Source organism: Sodiomyces alcalophilus (assembly GCF_042370955.1).
Source record: "Sodiomyces alcalophilus JCM 7366 unplaced genomic scaffold ACRALscaffold_4, whole genome shotgun sequence".
NCBI lineage: Eukaryota > Fungi > Ascomycota > Sordariomycetes > Glomerellales > Plectosphaerellaceae > Sodiomyces > Sodiomyces alcalophilus.
The window spans coordinates 291,825-306,896 of NW_027263535.1; the positions used below are offsets into that span (position 1 = coordinate 291,825).

Below are 15,072 nucleotides of genomic sequence, written 5' to 3' on the forward strand. Positions count from 1 at the left end.
GGGGTTTTTCCCCCCCCCCCCCCCCCCCCCCCCCCCCCCCCTATTAGGACTCTGCTCGCTTAAAGACTAAATAAAGCATATAGCCGATTCCGTGTAGCCCCTTATCTATGGTTCTGTCGAACTCGCTCGCTGAAAGACTTCCCTTAATCGCTGTAAATAATGTTCTCGCTCTTGAATCTTCTGGTTAATGAACTTGGTCGTCCCAGGGGTCCAGTATGGCGTTACTGATCGCTCAAACTCTTTCCAGCCCTGTACCGCTTCCGGGCCATACCGAGGCTGGATGTGTTGTAAGAACAAGTTGTAGAGGCCATTCAAACTGTCGATGGCGGTGAAGTACCAGGATCCTCCGAGTTCCCAGTTTTTGCTCATCATCTCAGCATAGGAAGTGGTGCTTCCACAAGCCTCCTCTTCGACCCGGAACACAGATATAAACTCCTTGTGTCGCTCAGCATATTCCGCTAGGTTGTCATCGGTTATTTCGTCAATAGCCCTATTGGTCAACCAGTAAGGGGGCTGAAGCATCTCTCCTGGCAGCGCACATGCCCACTCAAGGTCGATAACACATGTGACATGGCCATCATCGTCCACGAAAATATTGCTGGAATGAAGATCCGTGAGCATGAGTACAAAGGGGCCATGCCTTCTTTCCTTCAACGTGAAATGTGGCATGAGAGCCCGCATGATTGTCAGAGTGGACATTTGCGATGCTCCATCCGCTTGATCCGTGATCGAGTTCGGTTGGTAGCGAAGGCGATTATCATGACATGCCAATCTATCCAGCAGGTACGTGTCAGTGCTGGCGTAGGTTAGGTTTCGCGGGATGCCCGTGGAGATCTCCTCGTTTTCAAGTTGATGAAGGTGGAGTCCCAGTGGCCGATTCGCTAAAGAGACTACCCCGCAATCATCTATCGTTAAAGAGCCGATTTGGCGGAATGGCACTTGAGCCATTCCGAGCATAATTCGAGAAATACCTTGATACAGGGCACGTCGTTTGTTGATATCATTGTCCACGACATGCCAGGCAGCGGACAGCATGCGTCCATTGGCCACGTAGTCCATCACCATGTATCCAGAGGAGAGTTTCTGTCGGTGCGGGTGCACGACATAGCTGGATGCAGTGGGCTTGCCAAAGATCCAACATATTGACCGATGTATGTACCAGCAAAGCCGCGAAAGAAGGGGGGCTCGGTCAAGGGTTGTGAACTGTCGACAATGCTGATTAGCGCAGGTATCAACAGTCTGGATGAAGGTTTGGTACACTTGGTTTGCCTGGAAAGCAAAAGCCCCAGAGGCGCGGGATTGGAACTGACGGGCAATGGGCTTGCATCCAGGCATAGGTGGCAACCTCGCAACGGAGCTTCTCTTCGGCATTGCCTTGGTGTGTCGATTCGCCAATCTTGTAGGGAAGAGGAAACCTAATAGCGATTGATTTCCGTCCGTGGACATAGACCGGAATGCACACATTGAAGCTTCCGTGAACCCATTCGTCGACCCATGGGACTCGGCACGTGTCTCTCGAAACCCCCAAGTGATGAGACACGATGGTCTCGATGTCGCTGGCGTGGGTATGAAGAAACTGATAGAAATCAAGCCGTTTTTCGGGGTATGACAGCTTGCGGAGGACGTCCGTTTCGTCATCGACGGCTTCTGAGAAGGTGATGGCGCCAGCCAACAGGGGAAGCGGTTTGAATTCTGTCATTTGGACAATGACGGGGAAAATCTTCTGCCATTCCTCATCTCGCTATCGACGTTGGAGGCACTGGGTTATATGTTAAAAGACGTTGGCTAGGCTGGGTGCCTATGGGGTGGAGGAGCGGAGTGGCGCAGGGAGTCAAGTTGAGGGTTGCTTTCCTTCCCTCTCCTTCTCCCCTCGCTTCTGATTATCCTATCAACATGCACGACAGTAAAGACAAACCCGTCGCAAACAGATGCCTCCCCGCTTGGGTCAAGCAAGCGCGCACAGTCGAACGGAAGACAATGGTCCGGAATATCCATATCCATATGCAAGTTGTCTTCACTTGCCGGCCCCATATCTCGCACGAAGGATTCGCTCCTGCTAATTAATACCCCAACCACCTCAACGGCTCCCGGATCCTGTTAACCCATGCCACCGGATCGTCTAAAACGCCACCTGCAACCTGCAACTGCAACCCGACAGGTCCTGCGTGCATGGCAAATTATCCAGGTGAGCCATAGAGGGGACATGCCCACAGCGAGGAATCGTTTTTGTCGTCATTTGATCGACAGGATTAGGGCACCCAGGTGCCGTGTATTGACACGGCACTATACACGTGTACAACGTATACTCAGCTCCACAGGACCGCGTGAATTCTTATACTGTCCAGTGTCCCCAGACGACGCCTCAGCGCAGAAGATGCGACACGAACCGACACAGCAGCGTTGGTTAGCGCTATGCTTCGGGCGGGGGAATGCCTGGATAGTGCCGCCACAGCGAGCTGTGCAGGGGGTCGGCCCGACCTGTCAATGGCACGTGGTTAACGGTATGTCAACGTCCTGAGAATTTCACTCCATTTCTTGGGTCAAACTCGTCACGACCGGTCCAATTTTTCCTTTTCCCAGGGAAAATCCAATGATAAAAAATAAAATAAAAATAAAATCATGATATTATTTGAGACACGCCCTTAAAATTTTCCGTAGAACAGTTATACCGCCCCGCTACCCCCAGCGATGTTCTCTCTTGCCGCCGCCATCTTCACAGTCAACCGCCCATGGCACCATGCCCCTCTCATATCCATCGCGAACTGGCCTAGTCGCTCGACCAGAAATGGGTTCTAGGGTTCGACAATTCTCCGTGGTTAGTGCAGGAACTGGGTTGCGATTTCAGCGGTCTCCGCCGTGAAGACGCCCCTGCTTGTTCCTGCACTGATGCTTATCATCCGGACCATGGTCGTGTCTTGTGCGTTCTGAGTCGGCTACGACTTGTATCGCGGTTCTCTCTTCATTTCTTTTTCTTTTTCCATTCTTTTTCATTTCCCCTTGTTCATAACCGCGATGTGAGAAGTAGTCGAATGGCTCGTCAAGGGGATCAGAGCAATGGAATACACCAGTCTGGCGGCTTCATCATGTCGTGGATCATGTTGCACCTTTCCTAGGCAGGGAAATAAACTACGCCATCCGAGCCCGATCCTCCCTGATCCTCGGGCGAAACGCCATGCAAATCACAAGGCACCATTTTAGCTCCCAATTCAACGTAGTATGGCACAAGCTCCAAAAAAGAAATGTCATCTCCGCCGTGACCTCGTGGCAGGCACAGGTTCAAACGCATCATCGTCTGAAATCTCATCGTCGCTAATCTCCACCGCCTTCTGCGACGCCGCCTGCGACGCGAAATTGAGTCGAGTCTGCCGCGTCTTGGGCGCCGCCGCCGCCCGCGCCGGCTGGGATCGTTTCGACCTCGTCGTCGCCGCCGCCGGCGGAACCGGCTCGTCCTCTTCCGCAAACGGATCGTCCATCACGACATCCTCTTCCTCCTCGTCCTCGTCTTCGTCGAGGAACGGTTTCCGACCGCGACCCCGTGCGGGCGCCGCCTTTCTGGCCGGTGCCTTTTTCGCGGCCGTCTTCTTGGGCGCCGCGGCTTTGGTGGTCGTCGTGCGACGACCGGCGGCGGCGGCACCTCGTTTCGCCGGGGCTTTGCGCGCGGTCGGCGCCGCATCGTCCTCGTCTTCCATGTCCATCATCTCGCTTGGCCCGTCGTCGAACCCTCCCGCGCCTCCGTGCCGACGGTCTCCTGGCGGGGCGGTCTGCACTTCGACGGCGCCCGGCTGGTCCTCCCAGTGGCCGTCGAGGTCGGAGTCCCAGTAGTCAGGCTTGGGCTTGACCTTTCTTTTCTGGCCCGAAGGCTTGATGAGTCCCGCCGCAAACTTCTCCTCGAGCGATGCGCGGTATTTCTCCATGGCCGCCTCCAGGTCGTCGTCGTCCGAGTCGAGGTCGAGCATCTGCTTGACCTGGCTGGCAAGGGAGTCACTGACGAACATCTCCATGGCGTGTTTGTCGTCCTTGTTGACGAACTGGTTGACGGCATCGCCGAATGGAGCCTGCGGTAAAATCTTGAGGGACTGTGCGGCGAGGAATTCCTGGACCAGGGCTTCGACCTTGATTGTATCCAGGCTTAAGGATTCCAAGCCCTCGGGAAGATCCGATGCGTTGTCCTCTGTGGTTGTGTTTGTCAACGTTCTGATGGAGGGTATGAGGAGGGGGAGAGTATGAGGAGAGAAAAGAGAAACTCACTGTTCCTCTGGGCAGTCTTCCTTCGGTGAAAGTAAACGACATCATTGGTATTGGCCACCTTCCCAACGAAGCGGTTCGAGAAGCGCTGCGGATTTTCACAGTCGTAGTGCCCACCTTCGGGCGCCGTGTACTCGACCTTTAGCCGGATCAAGGGCAGCGGCCTTTCTTCAATGTCATCCTCGTCATCCTGAATGGCAAGCCACCCCGCGTTCGCCTGTTCGATCATTTCATCGACGACCTTCATCAGTCGCTTGGTGAGCTCTTGCCGGTTGTCCTTGATCTTGTCGACGCCCTTGAAGCGCTTGTCGGTGGCGAGGACAATCTCATTGGTGACAAACGGGCGGACGGTTTTGAGGGGCAGCTTCTTGACCTTAAAGTCCTTCCCGGTAACGCTCACGACGGCAATGTGTTTGGGGACGGCTTCGCCGGGGACGAGGGAGGTGGCGACGGAGGATCCGGGCTGCATGACGTGGAAGCCCGTCTCGGGATTGCGGGTGGGGTCGATGAGGCACTCGTGCTCGTGGCCCCAGACGACGAGGTCCATGAAATCCGGGAGGACGTTTTCGGGGAGGTAGGAGGTGGCGGTATGGGCGTGGTGGTTCTGGTGAAGGGCCAGGATGTTGAACCAGTCTCCCTGCTGCAGGTCGGGGCGGAACCACTTGACCTTGTTATCGCGAAAGGTGCGGAACATGCGCTCGTCGCGGACGTTGCTGAGGCCGTACAGGGCGAGCTTGGACTGGCCCTTTTGGAGGAGGATGGGCTTGGCCTCGATGTTGTCGGCCTCGGCGATGCGGCCAAAGTAGTTGACGAGGCCGGCGACCTGGAGGAGATCGAGGGAACAAAAGTGGCCGTCGCCGCTGGGGTCGTCGTGGTTCCCGTGGATGGAGAAGACGGGGATGGAGATGTTGATGTCCGGGTCCTCGTAGTTGACGTGGGGGAAGGCACCCTCAAAGACCTCGTTGGCGTCGCTGAGAAACTCGAGCTCGCAGGGTTTCATGCCGAGGCAGTTCTGGCGGAGGGTCCGCATGACCTGGTACATGGACTTTCTGGATGGTTTGTTGTCGTGGAAGAGGTCGCCGGCGAGGAGAACCATGTCGACCTGGGAACAAGGGCATGTGGTTAGGGGATGATTACGCGGCAGAGGAAGGTAAGGAATAGCGCACGTCTTCGGTCCTGGCTAGGTTCATAATCTCGTCGAATGTCCTCCAGCTATCATCCTTGCGGATCGGGTCTCGTTCTTCGTAGCCGACATGATTATCTGTCGCCACCAAGATGCGGATGGTGTCGGCGTCTAGAGAGAGGGAAATGTGAGTCCATGTGCCGTCATATTGGAGTACGATGGGAAGAGGTAACAAACAATACCTGTGAAATCCGACATGTCGGGGAGCGATGGAGGTTCAGGCACTTGGAATGGGTGTCGTCTAGATGAGGATGACGCTTGTAAAGTGGATTCCGCCAGATCGCGTACGAGGTATTGGGCGCGTTCCATGTGACGCGACGTCTACGAAGTACACCCGTGGTCATGTGACCATGCTGGGCTAACAACAGCCACAGCCACATTCAGGGCCGGGTGGCTTACGTGCACCGCCACAATAGCGATGTTATCCTCATTCCTAACCTTCTCAATCCATTTCTCGTCTTGTCTTGCTCCTCCAACAGTGACACAAAATACGCCTGCATCAATTTATCTGTCCCAACATCCACATGCAGTGATCTCACGTTATAAGGTATTGTCATCTCGTCAGCCTTGGAAATTCGAGAAGAGCAAATCCTGCTGTACGAAGTATGGTGTCTTGTCTACTGCTTTTCTCGTAACCGCCAATTGCGCTCCCGCCTTCTGGACAATCGCACGCCCTGCCTCAAGCTGCCTCAACCATGCAGACTCTGGGGTTCTTCGGGACGCTATCATGAGGAGAAGCGCAAATCTTAGCCTGTTTCATTTTTGCTAGGACCAATCTACAGCGATTCGGCCGACTCCGTTGGGCCCCCTCCTTTTCTTATCCCGTGAGCAACTGACCGGCCCAACCACCAAAGACAAATCTTCATCACCACCTTCTTCTTCTGGACAGGTTTCACTTCGTTGCCATGGCCGGCTCTCTTGGGGGCCATTTCTGGCCATACTCGGCCGCTTGAAAATTGCATCGCCGTAACACACCAGCTGTACGAATACCTCGAATCAGCCCGACGTTGGATTCTCTCCAGCTCAACGCGCCTCATACAGACATTTGTTCGTATATATGGCCGGATGTGGTGGGGAAATTTCGGTCTGTCGAGTAGTACGACTCGCGTCCCCGGTAATAACGCCGAACTGTCAACTGGGAAATGACAATCAAAACCACGCGCATCGCAGGTACCTGACTAGGACGGGACTCGACGGGGCTCATTGTCGACTGCGTTATCGTACGTCTCCGATTTTTGAGCTTACCACGGCGATAGCACCACTCGCAAGGGTCTTCTTGACGAGGGTTTTCCACGCCTCTGTCGTTTCGAAGGTGGTCACCCGGCTTCGCGGCCCTATGACTCGCGCAAGACCAGCTCTCTTTTTTCTTCTGCGACTGCGTGTCACGACATTATCTGCTAGGTTCCTGGGGATCCTTTTGCACTAACGCCGACTCTGGGAACCCCTCCCGGCAGTTCAAGTCCGATGCTTAGACTGTCCCCGCAGATCTGGGCTGGTAGGTTCTTGGCAACCTCATTTCCAGGGATGCCATCACTTGTCTGTGCCACCTGCCTCCCATGTCCGCTGTTCAAGCGCGACTGCGGCGCATGAGGCGCGAGAACTGGTCAGGCCGCGTCTTTTATCTTCGGCAGCTGGCAAGCGTCCTGGTCCTCTAACGGCCTTCCTGATCCGTAATGGAGACAAGGAGAGGCATCTCCGGTACGGCGGGCGAACGCTCAGGGGAAAGGGGGAGTTGGCCCTCGGCCAAGACGGTCGAGTCAAGAAGCGCCGGGCATGAGAAACAGCGGTCACTACCACCGTGTGGGCATCCAATCATCCGCCTATCGTGGATCAAGTCATTGGACCCTAAGCAACATTCCCGTCTGGGGAAAAAGGAACCTTCCTAAAAGGCCCGGAGGGGGTGGGCTGGTAGCATCGTGGACCCTGTTGTAAGGCCCTCATGCTACCATCTCGGCCAAAATCACAGGGGCGTGTCATTCTCCCGCATGTATAAGATGGGCCACACAGGCACAGCGCAGTCACAATGGCCTCCTGCTCTCGTCACTCCCATCTCTACGCTCTCTACGCTTCGGTCCAAGTTGTGCTGCTTCTTCGTCCCGCTTCTCCTCCATCATGTTACCCAAGGTTCTTTGGCTCGCCGGCCTGTTGACCTCGGCCGTCACGGTCATGGCAAAGCCCACTGTCCGATTCGGCTGCGGCACCCCTGAGCCCACGGAAGAGGACCTCGCCAACACCAGGGTCCTCGCTGCGCTCGAGGGAGAGGCAGCCCGGTCCGGCGTCATGGCCAGCTTTGCCAACATTGTCGTTCCCACCTATTTCCACGTCGTTGCTGGTAGTACGAGCCTGGCGGACGGGTACCTGACTGTACTATTATCCCTCCTTTCCCTGTCCCAGCCGATGCCGTCCCATCGTCCGCTTGGGCCGAGAGCCCCAGACCGTTAACCCATTGTGACCACCAAAAAATACAGGACAAGATGCTTAACGACCAGCTGGACGTCATCAACTCGGACTTTGCTCCGCTCGGCATCAGCTTCTCTCTCCAGGGCATCACCCGCACCGTCAACACGCGGTGGTCGCGCGACCAGGACGAGCTGCAGATGAAGCAGAGCCTGCGCCGCGGCGACTACAAGACGCTCAACGTCTACTTTGTCCGCGACCTCGGCGGAAACCTGGGCTACTGCTACTTCCCCACGACGGCGTCGCCCGGCTCGACCGCTTTCATCCGCGACGGCTGCACCGTCCACTTCGACACCGTCCCCGGCGGCGGGTTCACCGGCTACAACCTCGGCAAGACGGCCACCCACGAGATTGGACACTGGTTCAACCTGTACCACACCTTCCAAGGCGGCTGCACCGGTTCTGGCGACCAGATTGCGGATACCCCGGCCCAGTCTAGTCCGTCCAGCGGCTGCCCCAGGGGCCGCGACTCCTGTCCTAACCATGCCGGCCTCGACCCTATCCATAACTACATGGACTATTCGAATGAGTACGTTGGCTGGTCCAGGGGTTTTCGAGCGTCCGTTGTACATTGCTAATGTCTTATGTTCGTCACAGTGCTTGCTACGAAGAGTTCACGCAGGGTCAACGGTACGTCTCAGATAAATACTGCCTGTAACCCCTGACTGACATGGATGACTTGATTAGGGTCCGGATGCACAGTGCCTGGAACACCTTGCGTGTTTAATGGGCTTGCGCACTTTTCTCACAGGTAAGGGGTAAAGGTGGGCTGAGAGGCATGAGACGGGGTGCTGGCTGTGGGGGTTAGGACGTCTCAAGCTGATCATATTGAGTGTTGGTATTCCGGGGATAATGTTGGGGAGTATGGCAAGACGGAGACTGGGCATACAACGTACCGAGAGGCGCTTAGTATCACCAGGGCCCTCCAGAGGGTGCCTGTGCGACATATATATGACCATGTTTGCAATTCCATCGGCGGCAGCATCGCAAATACACGGACTGTACCCACGGGTGTGTTTGTTCTACAACTAGTCGCCGCCCTTATCTCCCGGCCAGTCTTGCACCGTCCCAGCTCATCGTCTCCTTAATGACGAGAAGAAGGACGGTTTCCATTTCGGGTTTAAATACTTTACTCATACAAGAGGAAAACCCTGAAAAATTCACTGTGGTGACTAGAAGGTCCTATCAGCCAACAGGTCGGCCTGATTAGAATTGGCGCAAGCTGCTAGACCGCGACATGACTTGTAAGCCACCCAACAGAAGCTTGAATCGCTGTCGAACAGACCCAGGAACCCGGATTTGGTAAGTTATCCCCTGGACGTTGCCAATTAACGTTAAGCTTTCACATATCGGACGGCGATGCTCGGCCCTGCGTCAGGGGTCGCTCTAGCGGGTCTTTGTACGCCCTCAACGACGCAATGGCCCGTCGCCAAGGAAGAAGTCTGAACGCGTGGGACGATTTGAGAATGGAGACTTGCAGCTGAGCTTTGCCGAGACTTGGCCATGGCTGTCTTCCGATGCGCCATGATGATCGTCACGGCTTCATCTCTTGGCCTGAATACCCCGCGTCGGCCGGTCTTGATTATTCCGACCGCCTGGAGACTACGTGACACTTCACTGCTCAGGGACACCAAGCTTGCCTGTGAATATGAGGTCTTCCTTTTCCTGGTAGGGCGTCTTGAGGGTCAAGACCTCGACATTCACTGTAACCAAAACATAGGTTGTCCGGATATTTAGGGAAGATGGATAATTGGTGGTCTAACTTTTATAGCAATCAATTGATGCATTCCCAGAATCCCAAGGCATGTCGATTGGTGGGAAGGGCGCAGGGCTGGATGAGCTTGGCGGAGGGAAGGGATCCGCGGAAATTGAGGCTTTGTAGCGACTCCGATCCCCTGATTCGGCATGTCTTGGTCTCGAAAGCTGATCCTTGTTAGTGCCGGCGTGCCGGAATGTCGGCTTTCCCCCCTTTTTTTGTCGTCCTTTTTTTTTTTTTTTTTTTTTTTTTCCCCTTCGTCCGTCGCATGGCGTTTCCTCTCCCTTCTCAATTCATATGGTAGATAATAATACTCCATGACTGACAATGACACGGCCAATGTCTTGTTTACATCATCATGGCTTGAGCCCCCGCCTCCCTCTTCCCATCACGAGCTGGGCCGTTTTCTAGGACCAAATAAGAGCGCATCGGATCAGCCGCCGGCTTCTCACTAATTCAACCTGGACCAACCAGAGGTAGTGGCTGGCCAGTTGGCAACGAGGCCGGACCGGGACAGTGGCCTTAAATATCCCCCTGGACCCCCGTAGAGTCTAACTGCATCTGTCAACAACACCGGCCAGATCGCTCTTTTCAGGTCTGGGATCGTCTAGGAATCGTCCAGGAATCTCGTCACTCTTTTCTTGACGTCGCCGATCGGGATGCCAGTCCAAGTATTTCGTAACCGCTAGTCATTTCACCCATCTCGCCACCTCTGCTCTCCGTTGCTTCCAAGGGAGATACTACGGCCGACCGACAAACGAACGACAACCGACACGACAACCGACAGACCGACATCATGACGCCTGTTTAACACCCAGGCCCACCTAGCCAACCCTCATTCCCTCACCATGCTGTCCCGGCGTGCCCTGACCTTCCTCTCCCTCTGCCTCGTCACCATCCTCATCCTCGTCCTGACCTCGGCTCGGAGTCGCTACGAATGGTCCCTCGACAGCGCGCGCTACAACCATCTACTGCCGGGCTCCTTGTCGGGCGGCCACACCATCAATGCCGGCACGGGCAATAAGAATGACGTCCACGTCCCTCAAGTCACCGGCGACCCGGCCTGCCACCACTTCCCCGACACGCGCAACATCCTCCTCGTCATGAAGACCGGCGCCTCCGAATCCTTCCAGCGCGTGCCCACCCAGCTCATGACCGTCCTCCGCTGCCTGCCCGACTTTCTCATCTTCTCCGACATGAACCAGACCATCGCCGGCCACCAGATCCACGACAGCCTCGACACCGTCCTCGACGACCTCCGGCGGGAGAACGAGGACTTTGACCTGTACCGCCGCCAGCAGGCCTGCCTCGTCGACCAGGCCGCCTGCAACAAGCACGTCCAGGCCGGCATCGCCGAGGAGGGATGGAACCTCGACAAGTACAAGAACGTCCACATGGCCGAGAAGACGTATAACCTCCGCCCGGGCTATGATTGGTACCTCTTCGTCGACGCCGACACGTACGTCCTCTGGCCGAACCTCGTGCAGTGGCTGCGCCGCCTCGACCCGGCCCGGAAGCTCTACCTCGGCTCCGTCTCCATGCTGGACGACTACGGCTTCGGCCACGGCGGCTCGGGCTACGTCGTTTCCCAGGCCGCCTTGAAGGAGATGGTCGCCCCCCACCCGGGCATCGGGAATCGTTTCGACAAGGAGGCCAGCCAGTCGTGTTGCGGCGACTACATTTTTGCCCGTGCCCTGGAAAATACCACCCAGACGAGGGTCACCCAGTCGGTGCGACCTCCCTTTTCTTCCTTTTTTTTTCCCTCTGTCTCCTTTCCTCAAGCTTCCCTCTAACGAGCTGCAGTGGCCCACCATCAACGGCGAAAAACCCTTCACCCTCCCCTTCCAAGCCAAACACTGGTGCCAACCCATCGTCACCATGCACCACATGAACAGCGAAGAGATATCCTCCTTTTGGGAATACGAGTGGCAGCGATTCGCCAACCCGGCTCTCTCGCCGTCCTCCCCCGACCACCCGCCCCCACCGCTCCGCATCCGAGACATCTTCCACGACTTTGTCAAGCCGCGCCTGACCGCCATCCGCCGAGACTGGGACAACCTCTCCGACGACCGCTTCTACCTCGACCAGGCCGCCCCGCCCGGCGCCCCGGGCCACGGCCGCGCCTTCGAGGACTGGGAAGTCGACCGCGCCAAAAAGAAGCACCTCTCGCCCAGGGAAAAGGTCGCCCACGCCTCGTGGCAGAAGTGCCGCGACGCCTGCGACGAGGAGCCCAAGTGTTTCCAGTACCGCTGGCAGAACGGGCTGTGCGGCCTGTCGTGGAGCTTCAAGCTCGGGGCGCCGGCGGCCAAGGGGGAGGAGGAGGCGGCGGCGTTTACGAGTGGGTGGAATATGCGTAGGATTAAGCGGTTTCTGGAGGAGATGGACGGTTGTGACGAGGTGTCGTGGCCTAAAGTTGATGACTAGGGATGTGTTTATGACGGTTGGCGTAAGGATGGGAGTAAGAAAAGGGAGGATTTAATGTGCTACCAAGGTTGGCGTTACACGGCATATGCGCATGGTGTTGGGGGCTGCCTTTTCATAGGTATGCATGGATTTGATTATTTATATAGCTGGCCTGGATATCAAAGCACTTGACCAGAAAGCCAGCGACAGTAATCATCGTAAAGCATGTAAAGACATCTAACCATTCATATACGCCATCCGCCAACGCCCAAAAACTTGCCGCTCCTGATGTTACTGAACTGAGTAGAGAGTCAACTACCGGCTCATCAGCTCCACGCCATTCCGTACCACGCCCACCACCGCACCCGTCTGGACGGCCTCGCCAGCCCCGCCCGAGACCCGGTACTCAATGTCGGCCAGCCCGCTCAACCACGTAATCATCACCTCGGGCTTCACCTCCAACTTGGAAATCTCCTCGGCCAACGCCGTGATAATGTCCGCCAGCGCCAACCCCCGCGCCACCTTGAGCGTCTTGATGGTCGACAGGCACGACACCACGTCCGACGTGGCGAGAAGCGTGCTCAGGATCTCCTGGACAGCATCGGGCGGCGGCGCGGCAATGCACGCGTAGATGGTCTCGGTGGTGATGGTGTCCCTCACAACCTCGCTCTCGGGGACCTTTGGCCCGCCGGGCGGCGACAGCGGCGTGCTGGAGGCGTGGCAGGCCTGGAGCACGTTGAGGGCGCGGCGCATGTCGCCGTTGCTGAGGCGGACGAGGGCGTCGGTGGCGTCGGGCAGGATCTGGACGCCCTCCTCGTCGATGACCTTGTCGACGAGGCGGCGGATGTCGGGCTCCTTGAGCGGGCTGAAGCGGAAGCGCGTGCACCGCGACAGCAGCGCCGGGGAGAGCTTGTGCGAGTAGTTTGCGATGATGCAGAAGCGCGTGTTGGCCGTGTACTTTTCCATGATGCGGCGGAGCGCCATCTGCGCCGTGTTGGTCATGGCGTCGGCCTCGTCGAGGATGATCAGCTTGTAGCCCGCCATGGACCCGGCGCCGCCGGTCGGGGCGCGCGCAAAGATTTGCTTGGTCGACGCGAACGTCTTGATCTGTTCCCGCACCACGTCGATGCCGCGGTCGTCCGAGGCGTTGAGCTCGAGGACCATCTGGCGCATGTTTTCCGGGCCGTAGATGCGCCGGGCCAGCGCGAGGATGGTGGATGTCTTGCCGGTTCCGGGGGGGCCGTAGAGGAGCAGATGGGGGAGGCGGTTCGTGTCGACGAATTTGTTGATGGTGGCCAGGATGTCCTGGTGGCCCGAGACGTCATCGAGGGTGGAAGGTCGGTACTTTTCGACCCTGGGGAATGTCAGGTTAGCTGGCGGTAAGGAGGCGAAAAAAGACGGGACGCTTCATACCATGGCAAGCTATCTTCGGCTTCAACGGGGAGGTTTGCGGCGCTGCGTTTGCCCTTGGTCCCCTCGGCGGAGAAGAGGATGTCCTTGGAAGGGGGGACATCAATGTCCATTTCATCCTCAAAGTCGGACATGATGGTTTGTAGTATTATTTGGTTCTTTCTTGTGTATGGGCTTGATGTTGTAATGGGTGCCATGGGTCGTTGGTGGGATATATCGAATCAAATGCCTGGCGGAAATGCAGCTATTTGGAGATAATTCCTTGATCCTTTCGGTGAGACGCGCTGAGACTTGGGGACGCGTTTGGACAGAGGTCACGTGACCAAGTTTAATGGAGTTAGTCAGCAAACACTTTAAGAGCCCTAAATAGCAGCACAATTGAGCATCAGCCCGTCAAGGACGATTATGTAACATCGCACAGCAAAAGGTACAACGTACAGGTGCGGTGCCTGGATTCGCTCGATACGGAAAGCTGTCACGAGACCACCATGCTGTTCTGCACCTCAGGCAGTCAGGTAGAGTGGCTCTGAGACGACCAGCTGGGTCGTTTGTTTCCGGAGACCACATGCCGATTTCCGGGTTGGCGTCGACAACTACTCGCCGCACTTCGTTGTTTCCGGGGACGAGGCATTCGAATTTAGGCTTAGTTTATGCTTACCATTGGCCCGACAGACGATGGCATAGATAGTGCCACGCCGCTTCAAATTGTGTTCTGGAAATGTTCGTATATAAAAGATCCCAAGGAATTCAAGGCGAAAAGATGGATTTTCTCGTCCGTCTTGGTGTCCCACATTCGTTCGGCTTCTTATGTCGGTTGCGCTTTTATTTCCCCTTCGCCTCAAGCTTCTTACCTAGGAAATCGTGCGTCAGCATGAGCTCCTTTCATTGGCTGACTTGGGCCTGACTTGGGGGCCATAATAGCCTGTCGGTTGGTTCGGGTCTGGGAAAAGAGGTGGGAGGTGGGAGGAGGGAGCTCAGAGACGCATGCTGCCGAAGGCTTGGCAGATCTTCGCGACACAATGCAAAATGGACGTCTTCCATCCAAAAGATGGCACACGTGTGGAAAGTAAGCGCTTTGGTTGGTCAATCTGAAGATTTCGAGTCTCCGGCTTCTGGAGAGAGCTCGTGGGGCTTCCCGCCGCGCTAGCCCTCTAGCGTAGGTGGCACGGTCCTGACAGAGGATGACTCTCGGGTACTTTGTGTTTTTGACGAGGTACAGAGGAGGTACTTGTCCGTGAAAGAAAAGAAAAAAAAAAAAAAAAGACGGACAAAATCCGCTCTGTCAATCACCGACCATGAATCGGCCTTTTCACCACCCATCTCAGGTAGTTGCTTTCTCGATTCTACCTTGAATAAATACCGTTTAGATGTAAGAATATCTAACTTGACGTGTAACAGACATACTATAGTCCCGGCATGCAACTCATTTGATGTACGTTGTACTGTGAGGTGCACTCCGTGTCTACAGTATTATACGTAGTATACGAATAGGTATGGTATGATGTGCAGAATCATGGATTTCCGGGCTGCGGAAGGTATTCATTATGTATTCCCTATATATAATTTTTCCCTCCAATGTGTCCAGAGACGTGGAATTCTTGGCTCTGTGGCCAAGAGA

General features: G+C 56.0%; 5 protein-coding genes across 5 annotated transcripts; 2 read left to right on the forward strand and 3 right to left on the reverse strand.

Moving 5' to 3' along the window:
- Nucleotides 1-105: 105 nt before the first annotated feature.
- Nucleotides 106-1,699, reverse strand: ACRALDRAFT_1076969 (uncharacterized protein; the record flags this gene model as incomplete). The annotated part of the gene is made up of 2 exons (XM_071018567.1): nucleotides 106-1,203; nucleotides 1,259-1,699. The coding sequence occupies 2 exons, from the start codon at nucleotides 1,697-1,699 to the stop codon at nucleotides 106-108; spliced, it is 1,539 nt and encodes a 512-aa protein (XP_070874383.1).
- Nucleotides 1,700-2,955: 1,256 nt separating this feature from the next.
- ACRALDRAFT_1076968 (uncharacterized protein) lies at nucleotides 2,956-5,626 on the reverse strand (the record flags this gene model as incomplete). Its single annotated transcript, XM_071018566.1, has 4 exons — nucleotides 2,956-4,171; nucleotides 4,249-5,347; nucleotides 5,412-5,539; nucleotides 5,611-5,626. The coding sequence occupies 4 exons, from the start codon at nucleotides 5,624-5,626 to the stop codon at nucleotides 3,243-3,245; spliced, it is 2,172 nt and encodes a 723-aa protein (XP_070874384.1). The 3' UTR covers nucleotides 2,956-3,242.
- Nucleotides 5,627-7,419: 1,793 nt separating this feature from the next.
- Nucleotides 7,420-9,037, forward strand: ACRALDRAFT_1064497 (uncharacterized protein). The gene is made up of 4 exons (XM_071016982.1): nucleotides 7,420-7,792; nucleotides 7,897-8,414; nucleotides 8,483-8,515; nucleotides 8,573-9,037. The coding sequence occupies exons 1-4, from the start codon at nucleotides 7,541-7,543 to the stop codon at nucleotides 8,610-8,612; spliced, it is 843 nt and encodes a 280-aa protein (XP_070874385.1). The 5' UTR covers nucleotides 7,420-7,540; the 3' UTR covers nucleotides 8,613-9,037.
- Nucleotides 9,038-10,223: 1,186 nt separating this feature from the next.
- On the forward strand, nucleotides 10,224-12,065 carry ACRALDRAFT_1082374 (glycosyltransferase family 31 protein; the record flags this gene model as incomplete). The annotated part of the gene is made up of 2 exons (XM_071019300.1): nucleotides 10,224-11,371; nucleotides 11,424-12,065. Exons 1-2 carry the CDS (start codon nucleotides 10,490-10,492, stop codon nucleotides 12,063-12,065), a joined length of 1,524 nt encoding a protein of 507 aa, XP_070874386.1. The 5' UTR covers nucleotides 10,224-10,489.
- A 294-nt stretch (nucleotides 12,066-12,359) lies between these two features.
- ACRALDRAFT_2041744 (uncharacterized protein) lies at nucleotides 12,360-13,588 on the reverse strand (the record flags this gene model as incomplete). The annotated part of the gene is made up of 2 exons (XM_071021179.1): nucleotides 12,360-13,398; nucleotides 13,458-13,588. 2 exons carry the CDS (start codon nucleotides 13,586-13,588, stop codon nucleotides 12,360-12,362), a joined length of 1,170 nt encoding a protein of 389 aa, XP_070874387.1.
- Nucleotides 13,589-15,072: the final 1,484 nt, after the last annotated feature.